Consider the following 22,440-nt stretch of genomic DNA (forward strand, 5'->3'; position numbering starts at 1 on the left):
CAAATCAATGCTTGTTACAGCAAATAGTGACATTTAGATTTACTATAAAATAATTCCAAGTGCAGATAAAAAAATACAATTAAATTTCTAAAATTCGCAACTAGCTGAAAAGATCAGCTTAGAATGAAAATAAATCAACAAAACTATATTCCAGTATAATGATTTTCCTTCAGTTGTTATAATTCTTTCAGTAGGCCACATGTTCCACACCTCTTGTATAAGCTATTTACTTGAACACAGCATATTGTATCTTGTTCAAAGGAAAGGATTTTAGTAATGAGAAACAAATTAAGTAGGAGTAATGAAAACTCGACAAGCAACACAGCAATTTATAAAAATCAGTCAAGAAACTCTCCATTTGCTTCAGAATGGATGGACAAGGAATACAATAACAAAACCACAACAACAACAATGTAATTGGCTTCAAATTTCAAAAGTTTGGCACAAGGCCATCAATTTTGGGAGAGGGGTTAAGTCAATTATATCAACCCCAAAGTTCAACTGGTACTTATTTTATCGACCCTGAAAGTATGAAGGACAAAGCTGACCTTGGTGAAATTTGAACCTAGAATGTAAAGACAGACAATATGGCACAAAGCGTTTTGCCCAGCATGCTAGTGACTCTGCCACCTTAACAACAACAACATTGTAATTTAGAAAGAATCATGAGGAACAGAAAGTTACAAAACCTGATAGCAACATTGGTAAATAGCTTAAATAATCAGCATTAAATTAAGGAACTGTTATAGTAAACCTGTCATTTTACCTTTTAAAAATCCAGGATAAGCAGCATTTAGAGTATGGAGTGCAATTAGATCTTGACTTACACCATGTTTTTTATTTGGTGATCGGAAATTATTCATTTTCCGATTTTGCCTTTTCTTTTCAAAATATTCCTGTTACAAAAAACAAAATTGTGAAAAAAATGATATGACAAATGTATTAAGAACATGTAAGTTATATACATTAAGTAACAATATTTTGAAGGAAGATTGGAAATGAAGGACACGGCTTGCGTGATGGTGAAACATGTTTAGAATTATTGCACAATGTCAAGGCAAAGAGACAAGAATACACACACACATGCATGCACACACACACATGCATGCACACACACACACACACACGAATTCTAAAATAATCATGAATTTAGACTAGTTTCATTAAACAACTGTAACTTTTTTTACTTATCAACATATTAATGTGATATTTGGAATATAAAGAAATGGTTCTTAAGCAATTCTATTGCATAACTTTTGTCTCAAAGTGACTTTAATTACAGGTAAATCCAGGTAAACTGAGCAAAAGGTAAAAATATCAAAATTTTGTTTAATACTTTAGCATTCATATTACATTGTCAAAGGTAATGCTTATTTAGTCACATTCCTCCTCCTCCCAGCCACCACCAAAACCACCAAAACCACCACCATCACCACTATTTAACATCTGCTTTCCCTGCTGGCATGAGTAGACTGGTTTGACAGTGAACAGGCAAGCCGCAGGGCTGTGTAGAGCTCTTTGGTATGGTTTCTATGGTTTGAATGCCTTTCTAATGACAAGCACTTAACTAAGTATACTGGTGGGGGGGAGGGCTATTTTTCATGCCACCACACTAGTGAGGTTGCCATGTAACCTACAAGACAGAAAAGGACAGAGAAAGAGGAAAAGGAAAAAAGCCCCTACTTATCATCATCAAAACGAAATATTTGGGAAGGGAAGGTGGAGATGGGTGGGTGTATACCAGGTGTTGAAAAGCTAAAGCATGACAGAGGGACAAGCACAGGTGCCTTGCTATGGAAGAGATATATGACTGAAGGGGGTAAGAGGAAGGTGGTGATGGGGCGCTAAAGTAAACTCTCAAGGAACATTAAGGGGAGCATAAGAGAGGACATGGACAGTGGGTCGCAGGATAGGATGAAAGAGTGGCTGCTTTCATTAGAGTGCATGGAAGAAGTAAACCTTGTTTTGAATTAATCATGCATCATCTCATAGCTAAGAGATTTCAATGATGTCATCATGGACATTAACTTGTATCTGAGTAGTAAACCTGTAGCAAGTGATTGAGCCTCTTCATTCTGATTGGCATGAGGTGACTGTTCAGGCCAAGGGTGGTATTGGAGAGCTGGGGGCATTTATCACAGGGGAGGGGGTGACGTGAGATGAGGAAGTGTGAGTTGCTCTTTGCGTTTTTGACATCTGATCTCTGCCTCCTGATGTCTGTTATTTCCTGTTTTGTCTATTCCCTCAACAATGGCATGCCACCACTTTGGGAAATTGTCTTCAAGGTATGTGGGTCAATGGAACAAAAGAGGAGAGAGGCCTTGAGTGTTCATTTTTACAACGACTGTATGAGGTAGGTTTGAGAGACCAGGTCTGGCCAGTTTGAACATAAAACAGGTAGAATATGGTTGGTTTAAACACTAAAGCATTAACATTCTACGAAACTCTGGTGAAATCCACATTGGAGTTCTACTCCCACATTTGTGTAGAAGTACCACTTCTACAGATACAGATACCCTAGAATGCATCCCATAAAGTGTGAAGTTACTAGAAAATATACGGCAACCCATGAACATGCTGTTTTTGCATTCTGATTTTTCACTGCTATTACAGTGATCTCTGTTCCTTGTCTGCAGTTACATTCATGCCACTTCATCTGAAGTACTACCAGTTTACTCATCTTTCCTCTTCTCATAACCCATATTATGTCCACCACCCAAGGCCATGCATCAATTACAATTTGCTGTCTTTGTCCCTAGGAATGTTAGCTCTGTGGAATTCTTACTCAGTCTATGTTTTTCTGCAGCCAACAAATTGCAAACTGTTCATGAGGAACAACAATCATGTTGCCATCAAAGGGTTTGCAGAGGCCAGGAACATACACACATGACAGGCTTCCACACAGTATCCATCTGCCAAATTCCCTCGCATTGGAATGAGGCTATAGCAGAGATGCCTGAGGTATTGCATAGCAGGATTCAACCTGGACCCACGTGGTTGCAAAGTGAGCTTCTTAATGATTGAGTCATATGTTAGATAGCCTGGTATTTTATAAGTTTACTTTGAGCTTATGACATATCATTTATATCAAATATCTTAGCTGTTAATGTGTGTGTGTGAGTGTGTTCACTTGTTCGAATCTGGATGGAAGCACTCCGTTGGTTACGACGACGAGGGTTCCGGTTGATCCGAATCAACGGAACAGCCTGCTCGAGAAATTAACGTGTAAGTGGCTGAGCACTCCACAGACACGTGTACCCTTAACGTAGTTCTCGGGGATATTCAGCGTGACACAGAGAGTGACAAGGCCGGCCCTTTGAAAATACAGGTACAACAGAAACAGGAAGTAAGAGTGAGAGAAAGTTGTGGTGAAAGAGTACAGCAGGGATCACCACCATCCCCTGCCGGAGCCTCGTGGAGCTCTTTTAGGTGTTTTCGCTCAATAAACACTCACAATGCCCGGTCTGGGAATCAAAACCGCGATCCTATGACCGCGAGTCCGCTGCCCTAACCACTGGGCCATTGCGCCTCCTGTTCGAATCTAAACTCCATCCCTCCCTACTTTGTCTCCTTCAGCATGAGAATGTTACTATCATGACTCAACTCATACTTTGCAATACACGCACACATGCATGCATACACACACACACACACACACACACACACACACACACATGCACACGTTTTCAGAACTAGCTTTTCGTTAACACCTGTAACATGGGATGTCAAATATTTATTGCAGTATTAACATTAATTATTATTAATCAATAATTACATGCAATACGATATTTCATTCTGAGAGAAAAATCATTCTAGATTTCTTAACAGCAATATAATTTGATATAGCTAGCAAATATTGAAAAACAATGAAACCATTGTTACTTTTGGTGCTAAATTAAGTTTCACAGCACTCTCTTAAGACATGACATTTGAAAGAATATCAATATCAATATAAAAAGGTAGAATGAAAGAATTACAAATGTTAATAAAATAATTCATGTGTTGGAGGATTTATGAAATAATTAAGAATGGATATGACGAAGTTTTAGAAAATTAGAAAGATATGATTTTATGCAAGAATGATACACCTTTGTAAATCAATATATTAGCATTCATCATATTCTTCTTCCGAATTCTATGCAATTATCACTTCAATAATCGTTTGCTATTACAGAAAGATAATGAGTAGAACAAATTGTTATACAGCACTGCAGAATATATACCTTTCATTTTTTCCAGGCTTTGGATTGTGACCATGTTGAAGCACTTCATTGAAGGGGTTAGTTGAACAAATCAACCCTAGAAATTTTTATTTTAAGCCTGGTATGTATTCTATTGGTCTCTTTTACTGAACTGCTAAGATGTGGGGACATAAACAAACCAACACTGGTTAAGCAATAGTTATAGACAAGCACAAAGCCAGACAGACACACACAGATGTACAATGGACTTCTTTCAGTTTCCATCTATGAAACCCACTCACAAAGCTTTGGTCAGCCCAAGGCTATAGTAGAAGACACTTGCTCAAAGTGGCTTGGAGTGGGACTGAACCTGGAACCATGTGGTTGGGAAGCAAACTTTTTACCACACAGCCATGCCTGTGCCTATTAAAGGATACTACAATGTAATTTGGCTGACACTTTAACAGTTCTACCATCCAACCATCTATAGATTTTTCCTTTTATCAATACTGAATGTATAGAAAGGTGTAAATGCTTTGTCATCTTGTCTTTAAATATTCCAGCTTCATGAACAGAAAGAAGGATTTAGCAATAAATCAATAGAGATATTTTGTAGCACAGCATAACATAAATACAAAGTAGTATTAACACACCAGTAGTCTACATATTTCAGTGCACACAATATTCCTTATCATCATTTTCTTTTTCACATTCAGTTTTCTACTGACTGGGTCCATAGTATACAGTAATCACCCTATGTTGTGATCCTGTATCAATTCATTCATGAACCTCAGTAATCCACAGTTTCTTTGATCAGTACACTCTGCAAAGTGGCTAGTGTTAGAAAAGGCATCGAGCCATAGGAACCAAACCAAAACAGACACGGAACCTAGGCAGCTCTTCAGTTGGCCAGGTCCTGTCAAACCGTCCAACCCATGCCAGCATGGGAAACATGCTAAATGATGATGATGATGATGATGATGGTTGTTTCCCTGGGTAAGATTCTGTGGTGAGGCTCAGGAATTCAGGAGTTTTGGCAAATATGATGCTACTCCTTACTCCATCACTGCTCCCAGGTTTGTTCTAACCTGGGTTGGTAGTTACCTTTAGAAACCCCGGTTATAGATCAAATGACAGAAGATGGACATGTGGCTAAAGTATACAGAACTAGGAGGAGAACTGGCCTTGAAACATGGGTTCGACAGGCTCACTGGTATGTAAACACGGCCTAATGCATGAGAACTGGTTCCCCTACCTAAGGATGAAACGGGTCCTTTGCCTTAATGCTTTAGTATTCAAACCAATCATATCACGCACAATCAGTCTACCTGTTTCCTGCCCAAACTGGCCAGATTTGGCTTCTCACACCTAATTTATGATGTCATTTTAAAAATAAGCCATTACATCAACATCTCAGAGTTAAAAGACAAAGCATGATTAATTCAAGACAAAAAAGCACCGTCCGAATGTGGCAGATGCCAGCACTGCCTGGCTGGTGTCTGTGACGGTGACACGTAAAAGCACCAACCGACCGTTGCTGTTCACCAGCCTGCTCTGGCCCCTGTGCCGGTAACACATAAAAAACACCCACTACACTCATGGAGTGGTTGGCATTAGGAAGGGCATCCAGCTGTAGAAACACTACCAAATCAGACAAGAGTTTAGTGCAGCCTCCATGGCTTCCAGACCCCGGTCGAACCGGCCAACCTATGCTAGTGTGGAAAATGGACGTTAAATGATGATGATGATGAATCTTAATAAATGAGCTTGTAGTGACGTCATATTCCAGGGTGCGCACACGAAACGTCATTCTTCAGTGTGCGTGTGCGGAACGTATTCTTCAGTGTGCGTGTGCGGAACGTCCTTCTTCAGTGTGCGTGTGCGGGGTTGGAACCTTCTGGAAAGGCATAAGGAAGTACCCTCATGTACATGCACTAGAGACTGGGGAAGAAATTCTATCGCGTTCCTTAATAGTGTTGTTGACTTGAGACACGGCTATTGAAGAGAAAGGACGTATTTTTAAACGTGTGATCAGCCTATTCTCCTGTCCCAGACGCTTAGGATTTGACCTGCTCTGTTGCTGCTGAATTGTTGTAAGAATCTTACAAACGTTAGAATTCAGCCTTGCTGTGTTGAACTAAGTGGATACCAATATACCATCGTGCTTCATTTGTGAATAAGAGAATAAAGAATCATATATATTTTTAAAGTTGCGTTTTGTTACTGACTGGTAGTTTCTAGAAACAAAAAGAAAGGAAATTGTGTTGCACCCAAGTTGCACCCCAAAAGTGTAAAGAAGCAACCAGTTCCCTTTACAAGCTTTACATTTGATAAAATAATCTGAATGCTGAATGGTTAAAGGTAAGCTCAGGAAAGCAAGAGATTAGTTGGGTAAACTATGAATACACTAAACAAACTGAGAGAAGGCAATGCAAACTGCTGTGAATCCTCATACTTTGGCATAAAGTTCCATAATCGCTGATTCCTACAGACTTGGTACATGAAAACAGAGAAAAATTCATTGTGAAATATTATATATAAGGAACATAAACAGGATGCTCAAAACACTTTTCATACCATTTTATTCTCAGTATAAAACATATAAATCAATGAAACTCTACAGAAGATTGAGAAATTGAGTAAAAGACCACATATTGTCAATGTATTCGTATCTTGAAAGTCTTAGAAGGGAGATTTTTTTCCATTGATATCGATAAACGATACTTCTATGATGTGATACTTTATTGATCATCAGTTGATGTAATCTGCTATCTATTATTGTAGAATAATAAAATTATTTTTATGAGTTTATTAACTTTATTCTGAAAAGTGATTTTAATAATGTATATACTTTGCCTCTTTGTGTGGACACCCAGGTTGTAAGATCCCAGCACAGAAATGCCCTCTTTTTTCATTGTTATTAGTTGTGTTGCTTATCCCCAGATTATCTCTCTGATTGGTCTGATCCAATGTCAAAGGTGTTTCAGCTATGACCCTATAGCTAGGATGTGGTTCAAGGGAGATTTGACTGCTATTTCTGTTTGTCTTTCAGTGCATACATATCCACGCAAATCCACATAAAATATGCACTGTGTATATTTTATGTACAACTAAAACCACACAACAACACAAATATACACACTTATGATAGAAGTGAGCAAACAATGTTTATATGTTATTTAGTACAACTGCAATCTTGGCCTCAATAAACCTTTGTGATTAATGCAGGCCAGCCAGCATGGAAGGCAGATGTTAAACAATAATGATGATGATGATATATCGTCATTATATATATATATATATATATATATATATGTATATATTATTTAAAAGCAACAGAAATATAACAAAAGGTGTTACTCAGAGTTTCACGTTCCCATTCGTCGGACAGTTTTGTTAAATAAAGCATATTACTCTACCTCTGGTATTTGAGTACTCTTTTTTCCACCTTGTTTCACATTTATGTGCTTACTCCTGTATATATATATGTATATATATATATATATATAATATATATATATATATATTATATATATATATATATATATTCACACAGGTATTTATGATTGCATGTGTAGATGTGGTGTGTATATGGGTGTTGTTATTGTTACATACACCCGCTCACACATGCGTTGGCCCAAGAACAAAATTTGCTTAGTAAGTGCAAACCCAGGTCCCAATTTTTTTAATGAAAAATGTGGATTGTTTCAATGTTAACATTAAAACAAATGCAAATATAATAATAATTTTTATTATTATGAGGATTGACTGAAATGTTCATAGGCTGAGCAAGACACTCTCATGGAATATGATCGAATGAAGTTCATTTTTTAACATAGTTCCTCTTACTGTCCACTCACTTCCATCAGTGTTGCAGTGCTGGAATCACATTGGTAAAGAAGCTATCCTGTTGGTCAAAATGGTCATCAACAGCAGATAACACATCATCATCACAGCGATACTGGTGCCCAGCCAAGTGTTTTTTCATGTTGGAAACAGATGATAATCAGATGAAACCAAATCACTAAGATACAGAGGATGATCAACCAGTTCAAAGCCAGCCATGCACAGCAGCCATTGAAACCAAGGATTTGTATGCTAAAGCATGGTCCTAATGAAACAAGACCCCATTCATCAGTTTTTCTGAGCATTTGGTCTTGATAGCCTTTCATAACTGCCTTAGCAAGTTAGCATTGAACCTTCCATTGATGATGTGATCATTTTGAAGATAGTCAATAAACACAATATTTTTTGCATTAACATATAGTATATGTAATAATGTGAAGTATATTTTATATATTAAAATGTTTAATTTTGGAAATATATCAAGTGAAGCAAACATAAGCAGTAAAAATACAAATTGCGAGTATTTCAAAATGTTTGACACTACATGGTGTAAACTAACAAAAAAGGAAGAAAATAGTGGCACTTGTCTTCCACTATTTTTCTAAACCTGGCAAAGTATGTAAGGGGTGTAAATTTTGATTTCGCACCTCTGAAAAATTTTAGGGGATGCAAGTGCACCATCTGCACCTCCTGTTCCCAGGCCCTTGCATCTAACTGCACCACACAAACTCCCACACAAGGATATTATAACCTGTGGCCCACAAACATACTGTTTCCTATTTTCCACTTGTATCACTGCCATAAAAGCCTCTGCTCCTCTGAAAATAGTTCATTGTATACCACCTACACTCAAGCCTACCAAAAACATTGTTTTTTTTTTTTGTTTTTGTCCACATTTGTCATCAAAACTGCATCTTCTCCTCCCCCTCCAAGAACAAACTTGTAGGAAAGTTATGTTTAAAAGTTTTATGCTTATCCTCTGCCCCGAAATTGCTGGCCTTGTGCCAAAATGTGAAACCATTACTACTACTACTACTACTACTGCTACTAGTACTGCTGCTGCTACTACTACTACTACTACTACTACTACTGTTACTACTACTGCTGCTGCTGCTGCTGCTGATGCTACTACTACTACTACTACTACTACTACTACTGCTGCTGCTACTACTACTGCTGCTGCTGCTACTACTACTACTACTACTACATGAGTAAGCAAAAACAGGATATTGTAATCACTCATCTTTGTGTGTTTTGCAAATTACTGGAAAATGGCTGAACGAATTTTCACCATAATTGGCAGAAACACTCGTTGGCTGAGTGGTTTGAAATGATGAACATTTTATTTGATACATAGATACGTGACTCTGTGTGTGTGTGTGTACACTTATGGACTTGAGGGTTTCGTCTATTTACAAGTTGATATCTTCATTTCACCAGTGTATAAATACTTATAATGGTGATACTTAAAAAAAAAATCAATTCAGTTCAGTTAAAAAGCATAGGTAAGCAATGCATTGTAAGTCATACTATAATTTGTGAAAAAATATATCTGTGTGCAGGGTATGCATTGCCCCTCCATTGCCTGTTTTTCATTATTATTGTTGTTGCTGTTGTTACTATTATTATTATTATCATTATTATTATTATTATTATTACTTTTTTTTTTTCTTCTTTCAAATTTGCTTCCATTTCTTGCCAAGTGCCTTCCCGACTCCTAGGGCAAAGAAACTCATAGTATACATTGGTAGGCCATTAAACCAAACTCAATAGTTCGTTCATTTTTTTTTTTTTTTAAGTTAAATTAAAATACATGAGCAGCAACAGTTCTCACATCGACAATTATTATTATTATTATTATTATTATTATTATTATTATTATTATTATATCATTATTACTGTTTTACTTCTGAGAATGTTCGGTCTTGTTTGTTCTTGAGGATTCTGTGACAGCGGACAGCAGCCTGCTGTCCAGAGGTCTTACAGGGTCACTTTCCGCACATTATAAGCTTTGATACTTGATTGTCAATTATCATGGGAGACATTCAATATTGAGGTACCAATCTCAAAATCTTAGCTGTCCCAAACAGAGCAGTTTTGGGGGCTTGCTCTGCTCTCATGTCAATTCTGGCTGTTAGTGCTCCAAGTGCCCTTACAACTACTTGTTCCTTCTATATTTCAGCAAATAATGGATATAATGCTGAGTGACTGTAATTTTGCTATCACCTATTTAGATGATATTCTAATAACTAGTGAATCACATGAACAGTATATAGAGCATGTTAAAAGAGTATTTGAGAAGATTAGAGAATACGGTTTCAAGTTAAACGGAAGAAAAATGCGAGTTCTTTATGAAAAAAATTAAATACTTAGGTCAGATAATAGATAGAAACAGATGGCAACTGGATCGATCCAGAGCAACTGCGATAAAAAGTGTACCCATGCAGAATAATGTGACTATGCTACAAGCATTCTTGGGTTTAGTAAATTATTATCAAATTTACATTCCCAATGACCTGTTAAAGAAAAATACAAAGTGGTGTTGGACTGATAAGTGCCAGAAGGCATTTAATGAGTTAAAAAGCATTCTAACATCGGATTTATCATTAACATATTTTGATCCAAAGTTGGATATTATATTGGTTACAGAAGTGAGTGAGTATGGCGTAGGAGCCATGCTTCTGCACAAATATGATGATGAGTATGATGATGGGAGAGCACAAATATGATGATGAGAGTGAAAAGGCTATAGCCCATGCATCCCGATCATTGTTACCTGCTGAAAGGTAATAGAAAAGGAAGAGCTAGCAATCATATTTGGTGAGAAAAAGTTCCATAGAGTTATTCATGAAGAAGTTTCTGTCTACAAATGGATCATCACCAACTACTGTCAATATACGGTTCTAAAAAAGGAATACCAATACACACAGTAAATAGACTACAACTGTAGCGAGTCAGGAGAGATCTATTTTGTTATTGTGGCATAGTTCAGTTGTGCTGTGGCATGCTCCAGCCAATCAGGGCTGGAGGAGTATGAATAAAAAATGGCAGTGATCTGCCTTAACAGTAAAGCAGCAGTTTCAAACTAGTTGATGAATAGATGGTCTAGAAGCAACATCTCTTTCTTTGACATGCAATGATTTTTGTGTTTTCCACCAACTTCATGCAACTCATGGGAATGATATCAGTTTCAACTCTGCCTCAAAATAACTGGTACATTCTTGTTCTTATTAGCTTACAATGGCTTCCACGTAACCCTTCTGTGTTAAAAGTAAGTTATGAGATTTTTCCTGTCTCGCATACTCATGCAGATGATTCACATACACATTAATCATTGTTACTACTGGCCAGCACCTATTTTATTTAAATAATGTTTAAATGACCTGCCTTCTGAACATTCTTTATTTACACTTATTAAAAGCACACTGCAATAGATTCTCTTACAGACACTCTTCATACATTAAATCAGAGAGCACTCCCTCTAAATTAATGACCATTTACACTAAATTGGTAACCCACTAAACAATGCTGGAGCACATTATTGAATTATGACTACAAAATGGAATATTTACTGTCAAAAAAACTAGGGCATGTGGGTGGTTTGTCCAGACAGATACCGAAACACTGTGAACCATTTGAAGATATGGTAAGTGCAGCTTTAAGAACAGAGAGACAAATAAAAAATATGTGGTATGTGAATTACCAGTAACCCTAAAAGACATAAAGAAAAATGTGGTAAAGGACAAATTCATAACAGATTACATGATTGCAGCCTGATTTGACCTTATCAATGATAGATACCAAACAGCTGAAAATAGCAGCAACTGCCATGCTAGCAATATACATAGAAATACAGAGCCAAAACAATTGAGAAGAAAGAGTGGACAATTATCAAAGAGTAAATAAGAAAGCAGAGAGACATTCTTATGAGATCAGTAGCTCTTGAATTTCTGGTACAAACAAAATTGGGTCTTAAGAGACATCAGGAAGGACTGGAGAACAAAACTGAAACTAGACGTAATGATTCCCAAACCAGAGGGAATTTGTGGGTGGCAGTAGAATTCCTTTCAAAATATGACCTCTGTCCTGAAAGAACATCTTTGGACTAAGATGAGTGATACATGAATGTCCTTCTGCTTTCTTATTTTCTATTTGATATTCGTCCACTCTTCCTTGTCAATTGTTTCCCTTTGATAAATTCTGACCTCAATTTCTATCCGCTGGAAGAAGGAGTTTTGTCCCAATATATTTTATACTATATTGTACCTTGATGCCATTCTTGGTCAAAATTAAAAAACTTGGTTGCCCTGTGTTGTCTGCACACCTTGTGCCACATTATTGTACAGAGATGTTCTCAGCGATTTGGCTGGTTAGAGCCAGGTTTTGCTTATCCTGTCAAATGTTACTATTTGCCTCTCCCACTTGTCCCCATTTTCTGCCTCTCCCTTCTCTCTTTCAGGTAAACCTTAACATTATATTAATGCCAAGCTGCTACAACAGATGAATAAACACACATAGCTAATGCACATAAATTTATTCTACACTTGAATGAGTTCTCTATATTTCATCTGATGTATTCAGGTTTTTAATATTGGTAAATAAAAATTTTATATATTTTTTAATTAATATTTATAAATAAATAAAAAATGACAACAATCTGGTAGAACTGCAGGGCAAAATGCTTAGCTGAATTTCATCCGTCTTTATGTTCTGAGCTAAAATTCCTGGGTTTTATGACCTACAGCCACATTGTATTATTTGTTCCTTTCTTACGGGCAGAATTGGCTACAAACTCCCAGTGTTTCTCTATCATATGGGATTTCAGATATGCATAGAATTGTACTGAAATAGCAGACATAAAAAATATCAGCCCACCACCACAAAATCCGACATGCTAGAAACAACAGGTAAATGACATTATTTCTGAAGAAACTTCCCTGCTTTCCAAAAAGCTAAAAGTGAAACATTGGAAGTTTGTATCTTTTTGAAAGTGGTGAGGTGATGGGTGGATGTTGGGGAAGAAGATTTTAGGGTTTCTTTTAAAAAAAAGGAAGAAGAAACTTCTTGAAGATTCATTAATGGAAGGCGGCGAGCTTGCAGAAACGTTAGCACGCCAGGCGAAATACTTAGCGGTATTTTTCAGTTCGGGTGGTGAGCTGGCAGAATCATTAGCACGCCGGGCTAAATGCGTAGCTGTATTTCATCTGCCGTTACGTTCTGAGTTCAAATCCCGCCGAGGCCGACTTTGCCTTTCATCCTTTTGGGGTCGATAAATTAAGTACCAGTTATGCATTGGGGTCGATATAATCGACTTAATCAGTTTGTCTGTCCTTGTTTGTCCTCTCTGTGTTTAGCCCCTTGTGGCTAGTAAAGAAATAGGTATTTTTCATTTTGCTCCACCTAAATTTGTCTTCTATATACTCAAAGAGAACTGATAATTTTCTGAAATAGTGTTCTGAGTATGTTATGGGTTTTACTGCATTGAGAGAAGGTCTTTACTTTGCTTATATAATTTTTGCAAGGTAGAGAACATATGTAAAAAATGCCATGGATTACTCACTGTGCCCTACCCCTACAGGAAATGGAAATATTTATTTCACTTTTCCTGTTCTTAATCAGGATTTTTCCCCACTTTGTTTTTCACACATTGCAAAACAATGAAGGGAAGCCGTTTTAAAAGAAGAATCCATGCCTTTTAAATGTTGGTATCTCCACCCACCCCCTCATACGCACGCATGCGCATGCACACACCATGCCTTTGGAACAGCAACAACCACAAAAATGATTTTTTTTTTGTAATTTTCTGTCATCTTATCTTATTCCACATTCTGAAACATTTGTAACTCGCATTAAAAGAAAAAAAAATCTGATCCCTTCTTCCCCACTTCTTTGTATTTTTCACAATGAAAGAAAATGAAAGAAAAATTAAATACTGCAAGTGGATGTGTGAAAAATGAAATTTGAATTTTGAAAATTGTATCTATAAAGCAGCATTTTTAGTCATTATTTAAACTTTCTCTGCTAACTCATCAAATTCAATTACATGAAATAGATGGGTTTTGAGATTTAAATTTGGTAATTTTCTAATATTTTAATTCATGTGTATAAGGAGCCCACCAAACTTGAAGTGCCTCAGGCTCCCCATGGTTTAAATCTAGTGTTGGTCAAACGTTGCTCTGAGAAGAGTTGGAGGAATCTACCAGATTTTTCCTGGTCAAAGTCAATTTACTATACCAAGAGGATCTCATAGGCATCCTATTTATGAAAATGCTAAATTCACTAAAAATATTTTAAACACAGACATTGTTTGATTGCCAAAATTTGCTGTCTCTATGGTTTGTTGTTTAAATGTATATTGAAATAAAAATGGTTAAAAAATGATATAAGTTTTGATCTATTAAATTTGCCTTTTATTTCAAATATTGTTTTACCTTTTTTTCTTTTTTGCAGGGTGAGAAAAAAAAAATGAAGGATAACTTGACAGAGTTTATTAGAAAACGTAAGCAAACGTAGGCAAAGTTTTATCAGAAACATCAAAATACTCCAATGTGGGTTCCATTGGTAGCATGCAACCTGCTGAGTTATCCATTTTCCTCCCTGAATTTTTCAAATTGTTATGGTAATTTATGGACACCATGTTTCACTAGCGTAGCTGGTGGGGCAGAGGGGGGAGTAGGGGTGGTCCTCCCCGGGTGGCAATTTTGGGGCTGCTGTAGGCAATATGTGTCTTTTTGTGGTGTCCGGGGGCAGTAAATGGAAGGACTACCCTGGGCGGCACACTCTCTAGCTATGCTAATGCCCTTTTTTTAACTATTTCTTGAATCTATACCTAATATTTCAATGAAACATTAATTGTTGCATATAACAACGGGTCATGCACGGTTTAAACATGGTAGGATCAGCACAATTATGTGGTTGCCTCTGAATGTTTTTGTGAGGAATACCAGTATCTCTGGTGCGATGCATAATTAAGAGGAGGCAGTGTGCATGATTACATACATGGTTCGGGTTCAGTCCCACTGCGTGGCATCTTGGGGAAGTGTCTTCTGCTATAGCCCCGGGCCGACCAATGCCTTGTGAGTGGATTTGGTAGACAGAAACTGAAAGAAGCCTGTCGTATATATGTATATATATATATACGTGTGTATGTGTTTGTGTGTCTGTGTTTGACCCCCTAGCATTGCTTGACAACCGATGCTAGTGTGTTTGCGTCCCCGTCACTTAGCAGTTCGGCAAAGAATAAGTACTGGACTTACAAAGAATAAGTCCCGGGGTCGATTTACTTACTAAAGGTGGTGCTCCAGCATGGCTGCAGTCAAATGACTGAAACAAGTAAAAGAGTAAAGAGAGTAAAGAGTAAAGAGTATATGTACAAATGTACTATGTATGTACGGTGTAATGCATAATTAAGAGGAGTGAATGTGCATACCTATGCCAGGTCCGCACCGTTATGTAAATTTCCTGGGTCAGATAAATGCACACATCTAGATATAGATATTGGTTTCAAATTTTGGCACAAGGAAAGCAATTTCGGAAGTGGGGGTATGTTGATTATATCGACTCCAGTGCTCAACTGGTACTTGTTTTATCGATCCAAACTCAAAACATAAAGACGGCCGAAATGCCGCTAAGCATTTTGTCCGGAGTGCTAATGATTCTACCAGCTTGCCACCTTAATGCAGATATACAAATTGCAATATATGAACATACAAAAGTGAAGCACAACACTTGTATACTAATCATCATCATCATCATCATCATCATCATCATCGTTTAACGTCCGTTTTCCGCGCTAGCACGGGTTGGACGGTTCAACCGGGGTCAGCGGAGCCAGGGGCTGCTCCAGGCTCCAGTCTGATCTGGCAGTGTTTCTACAGCTGGATGCCCTTCCTAATGCCAACCACTCCGTGAGTGTAGTGGGTGCTTTTTATGTGCCACCTGCACAGGTGCCAGAGGGGTCTGGCATCAGCCACGATCGGTTGGTGCTTTTTATGTGCCACCGGCACAGAAGCCAGTCGAGGCGGCACTGGCAACGGCCTCAATGTATATACACTACACAAATACAAGTTACCCATGAGTACAAACATGCATACATACACACATCAACAGATTCAGACGACCACAAACACCCAGCACCTGCCCTAAATGAAACAAAAAAGCTTTGCCACTTGGTTAGTTGCCAGCTTGAATTCTTCGAATGAAAACAAATTTTTAATAGAAACACACACACACACGTATATAATAAGAAAAGAAAAAAAAAAGATTTTTAATAATTGTTTTCTACTTCTCTCATTATACGTGACTTGGACTCTTTGTATTTCAACCTATGCTTCTATGTGATTGGATTTATATATCAGCAGAATATAGGAATTTAATGTACAATTATATGACGAAAATTTTAGGATAAATTGATTGTTGAAATATCTGATCTGCATGATAAGGCATGAAATAGTGGGGGTAAGATAAATATTGTTATCGACATTTTTACGCTTAGAAATATCAAAATTCCAGAAGAATTAGTTCCACCATTGAGTAAAGATAATACTGAAATGTATCCACCACAATTTATTTTGCTTGGAGTAGATTTTTAAGTTTTGCTGAAAAAACCTAAATGCAGCCAGTAAGTGCTTAATGTTTAAATTGACGAGTAAAAAAAAATCTCAGTATTTTCAATTAAAAAGGGCGGTGAGCTGGTAGAATCGTTAACACACCGGACAAAATGCTTAGGACATTTCTTCTGGTTTTACGTTCTGGGTTCAAATGTCGCCGACGTTAACTTTACCTTTCAGCCTTTCAAGTTCGACAAAATAAGTCAAGAACTGGGTCACTTTATATTGACCTTGTACCTATTACCAGAAAGAAAATATGTATTAGATTAATTGGCGCACATGGCAGAGACGTAACTCGACCCTCCCCCAATTTTTATTAATTTTTTTTTTTTTACAGAAACCCACGTTTTCGGTTATGGACATTCCGATTCTGGGAAAAAATCGCAATTTCAAAATTTCACCCCCCACCCCCTCCCTTCCCACCTCTTTCCATTTCTTCATCTATCACTTTTTTTAGAAATTTTTGGCAGGGGCGAAAAACGTAGAAAAATACAGAGATTTTGATTCTGAAAAAAAAAAAACTGTTCGTAAAATTTCAATTTTTCATAAATAAAAATAAAAATTACCCCAACTCCCTCCTCTCCCGATTCTACGGCCTTCAAGCAGGCCACCCACAGCTAGAAATAACAGCCAAATCTCGCACAAACTTCTTGGCACATACGTACATACTCTGTATCGAATGCTTTGCTGTATCAGTCTTTGATTTTCCCTTGGATAACATTGGTGGCAAGGAAGGAGAGGGTAGGCTGGTATGCTTGGGAGACTGCCGGTCTTCCATAGACAAATTTGCCCGGACTTGTACTTTGGTGAGGAACTTTCTAGGTGCAATCTCATGGTCATTTATGACCAAAGGGGATCTTTAACCTTTTCCCTACAACATATGGCCTCCGTGCCGGTGGCACGTAAAAAACACCATCCAAGCGTGGCCATTCGCCAGCCTCGTCTGGCACCTGTGTCGGTGGCACATAAAAAGCACCCACTACACTCACGGAGTGGTTGTCGTTAGGAAGGGCATCCAGCTGTAGAAACACTGCCAGATCTGACTGGCCTGGTGCAGCCTTCGGGCTCCCCAGACCCCAGTTGAACCGTCCAACCCATGCTAGCATGGAAAGCGGACGTTAAACGATGATGATGATATTAGTAAACACACTGGTCCTCTACAAAAACCTGCACAACCGCACCTCCTTCTCATAGATCATTCCCTTGTTCATTGGCATGAAGCTGACCCCACCCCACAGGATTTATAGTGCTGCGAAGTATGATAATGATGATAAAAGTGATGATTTATATTATTTACATTTGGCAGATAGTTGTCCTCATCTTGATAGAAATGAGAATCCAGGTTCGAAATTTCCCCAAGACACCTGAAGAAGGCTGGAGGGTATATCAGCCGAAATGTTGTGTTAACAACAAACAAGACGAGGACAAATATCCGTCGAATGTAAATAATGTATATATAATGTACATAATTCCTGATCTCTTAAATATAGAATTATAAAAGTGATGATGTAAACTACTCTGTTGATGATGACAATCAAGGCATTTCGTTACCAACCCGACCAAAACCGGCTCTGGCTCTGAGTTCAAATGTCTTATTTTCATAAGTTTTGAATTAAAATCTTCCACCAAACCTTAGTCACAATTTATGTTCCTAACACTAGCTGAATGATAACTAAGTTATTTTAATAAATTCTTTGTTATATTTAAAGTAATTGAAAGAAACACAGAGCATCTCAAAATGAATACAGTAACAAAAGGGTTATAAGCAATTTAGAATTGTTTTGTATGTTTATATATATGCATGCGTGTGTGTGTAGATAGTAGATTGATTACATATTTCTTTCTTTATTTTATCGCATTTTTGAAAAATTGAAATTTTACAAGCAAATTTTTTTTCCAGAATCATAATCTCCGTATTTTTCTACGTATTTCGTCAAAAAAAAAAAAATAAATAAATAAATAAATTCTGAAAATAGTGAAGAATAAAGAAATGGTGGAGAAATTGAAATTGCGATTTTTGCCAATTTTTGGATCTTTTCGGTTTGAACGGCAGTTTTTAACATAATTTCCTAACCCTAACTAACCCTAACCCTAAAACAAATTGAAATGCAATAGATCGATACTAGGGTCATAATTATGGGTGACAATTTCATATGACACCGCTAGAAAAAACTGCCGTTCAAACCGAAAAAATCCCCTTTCAGAATCGTATTCGTGGGTTTCTGTAAAAATAAATAAATAAATAAATAAAGTGGGAGGGGTGGATTACGTCTCCGCCACGTGCGCTTTACAAAATAAGTACTGGGGGTCGATTCGTTCGACTACATTCCTTCAAAGCTGAGTCCCAGCATGGTCGCCGTCCAATGACTGAAACAAGTAAAAGATAAAAGATAGGGTATTTTGGCAATCTTTCGTCTCTAGTAGACCTTTCCGTCGATTTCCGTAAAAAAATTTTTTTTTTTACATATGGGCTTGCGGGAACTTTTGAAGTAATGAGAGCGAAAGAGACTAAGAGTAAGCGATTGTATGACGAGGGAAGTTCTTTTGAAGTTACCGTGCATGTGAAGCATTGATGTACATGTGTGTGTGTGCGTGTGTGTGTTTGATGGTGTGTGGGAGACAGACAGTATGTTGTGTAAGTGAAGTGCTTCTGTTAGTGTGTGTGAAGAGACAGAGTAATGTGTGAAAGAGAGAGATAACTGAAATTTTTTACTCGGTGTATGTGTATATGTATGTATATTACTTCAAAAGTTCCCGCAAGCCCATATGTAAAAAAAAATTAATTTTTTTACGGAAATCGACGGAAAGGTCTACTAGAGACGAAAGATCGCCGGTAATTTAAATGCTTGATAAACTGAAAAAAAAAAAAAAAAATTTCCAGTCGCTCGACCTTCAAGAAACTGCAACCAAAAGTCCTCGAAATAACATCCTATTTCTTAAAGGGGAGACACATTGGAATAATGTAATCATAGATAAATATATTGAGATAATCAAGTCTCGAATGCTTTTTTTTTTTTTTATCATAGACGTTGTTTTATCAGTATTGCTTCAAGATTACACAACAATCTGACATCTTAGGGAAATTCAATAAGCCAATTGTCTAAATTATCAAAATACATTTTTGATAAATGATTGGTCGTTTGATTTTGTTATTCTGTCTAACTCATTAATGAGACGGTCCATTGTAGTATTTATGATCACGGTCCATAAAAAGATACGTAGAAACCACTATTGATCCACTTTCACTGTTACTGGGTCACCTGAGCCACTGTAGCGATCAACTGAAAAAAACTTAATTAGACCATAAAAATGTGTACCGGTCCTTTAAAAAAAGAAAAAAACCCAACCTAGTCGCAGGAGTGGCTGTGTGGTAAGTAGCTTGTTTACCAACCACATGGTTCCGGGTTCAATCCCACTGCGTGGGATCTTGGGCAAGTGTCTTCTGCTATAGCCCCGGGCCGACCAATGCCTTGTGAGTGGATTTGGTAGACGGAAACTGAAAGAAGCCTGTTGTATATATGTATATATATATATATATATATATATATATATATATGCGTTTGTGTGTCTGTGTTTGTTCCCCTAGCATTGCTTGACAACCGATGCTGGTGTGTTTACGTCCCCGTCACTTAGCGGTTCGGCAAAACGAGACCGATAGAATAAGTACTGGGCTTACAAAAAGAATAAGTCCCGGGGTCGAGTTGCTCGACTAAAGGCGGTGCTCCAGCATGGCCGCAGCCAAATGACTGAAACAAGTAAAAGAGTAAAGAGAGCAGTCATTCGTAACCACTGTACTGATTCACTAAAACAATTACGGCTTCATCAGAGCCGCTGTTCTGATCCATCAAAATACAACTGGTTCGTCAAACCTAATGTACTTTAGGCCATATTAGCAATATTAAGGTCACCAGGGTAAATTAATGCATTAGGTCCTACGGTATTTATTTATTGATAACAAGCCACAACATACATAGATTATAACTGGGCTCCTTCATTCGTGAGCTCCCCACCCCGCCCCGTGCAACTGTCTATTGTCTTAAAACGGTACATACTGTATATATATATATATATATATATATATATATATATATATATACATGTATATATACATGTATATATACATGTATATATATATATATATATATATATATATATATACATATATATATATATATACATGTATACATATATATATATATATATATATATATATATATATATATATATATATATATATATGTGTATGTATATATATATATTATATATATATATATATATATATACAGTTAAGTAATTGAGATTCTAGTGAATTCTAAAGAATTCACATGAATATGGTCCTTAACCAGGATGCACCGGATATCTATATGGTGTTAGCCATACGACAAGTGGGGTGATTATAAATAGGAAAAAAGCAACAAGAATGGATTAAAATCTCGGTACGATCGTTTCGTACGAGGACATCTTTAATAAGCTACAAAAAATGCAGTGAATACAGATGGCTCGTACTCGTCAGCCGAAAAAATATCAGAGAATTCCCAAACATCAAAAGGGGTAGATATAAAAGAGGTTGTAGGATTAACTGCATTGAAGAAAGTTCGATTCATGGAGATCTGATGAAAGGTTTTAAACCTATAGAATTTATGCATGTCTGAACCACTGCAATATAAGGCTGTCATTTTTGCTTCTCATTCGGACTCCCTGATATTTTCGCATGATTGTACCTTAAATCCCTCCACAGAACTGGATTACGAACTATAAGGACATACACAAATTTTGTAAGTTCAAGACTTTTTCATCAGATCTCCAAAAAATCGAACTTATCTGCGATTCTTGTTAATTTCAATAACAATCTGTTATTCTTCTACACGACATGACAGTCACTATGTTTTTACTCAGACTTTCCTCTACATGATGTGGCAGTCACTTTGCCTCTTATTCGGATTTTCAGAAATTTTGCATGACTGTATCCGAAAATTTCTTCATACAACTTGATCAAATATCCAATATGAACTATATGTAGACATGCATAAATTCTATAGGTTTAAAACCTTTCATCGGATCTCCATGAATCGAACTTTCTTCAATGCAGTTAATCCTACAACCTCTTTTATATCTACCCCTTTTGATGTTTGGGAATTCTCTGATATTTTTTCGGCTGACGAGTACGAGCCATCTGTATTCACTGCATTTTTTGTAGCTTATTAAAGATGTCCTCGTACGAAACGATCGTACCGAGATTTTAATCCATTCTTGTTGCTTTTTTCCTATATATATATATATATATATATATTATATATATATATATATATATATATATATATATGTATGTATATATATATATATATATATATATATATATATATATATATATATATATATATATAGGTCCATGAAAAAACCTATTGAACGGTCCATTATAGCCACCCTACTGATTAATCAAAACACAAATGGTCCATCAAAACTATGTATGTAATTAATGGCCCATCAAAACTACTGTTAACTAGTGGTTCGTCAAAATTCACAATGCTAGTCCATTAAGACCAATGTAGTGATCAACTAAAACACTCTACTGATCGATTGTAGCGATCCATTAAATGATTGAACAGAATCACTGAGTGATCCAGTGAACGATTGAACAGAATCACAGAGTGATCTATTAAATGATTGAACAGAATCACTGAGTGATCCATTAAATGATTGAACAGAATCACTGAGTGATCTATTAAATGATTGAACAGAATCACTGAGTGATCCATTAAATGATTGAACAGAATCACTGAGTGATCTATTAAATGATTGAACAG

At 36.8% G+C, this 22,440-nt stretch overlaps 1 protein-coding gene across 3 annotated transcripts in view; it reads right to left on the reverse strand.

Annotated features, from left to right (window-relative positions):
• Window positions 1–22,440, reverse strand: part of LOC118762852 — a 149,557-nt gene that overhangs the window by 126,179 nt on the left and 938 nt on the right. For all 3 annotated transcript variants that reach the window (XM_036501715.1, XM_036501714.1, XM_036501713.1), the window contains exon 2: window positions 767–896. In XM_036501715.1, the coding sequence (XP_036357608.1) occupies window positions 767–896 (130 nt within the window). The remainder of the gene's footprint in view (window positions 1–766; window positions 897–22,440) is intronic.

This window comes from Octopus sinensis, linkage group LG4, assembly GCF_006345805.1.
Source record: "Octopus sinensis linkage group LG4, ASM634580v1, whole genome shotgun sequence".
In the NCBI taxonomy this organism is placed as follows: domain Eukaryota; kingdom Metazoa; phylum Mollusca; class Cephalopoda; order Octopoda; family Octopodidae; genus Octopus; species Octopus sinensis.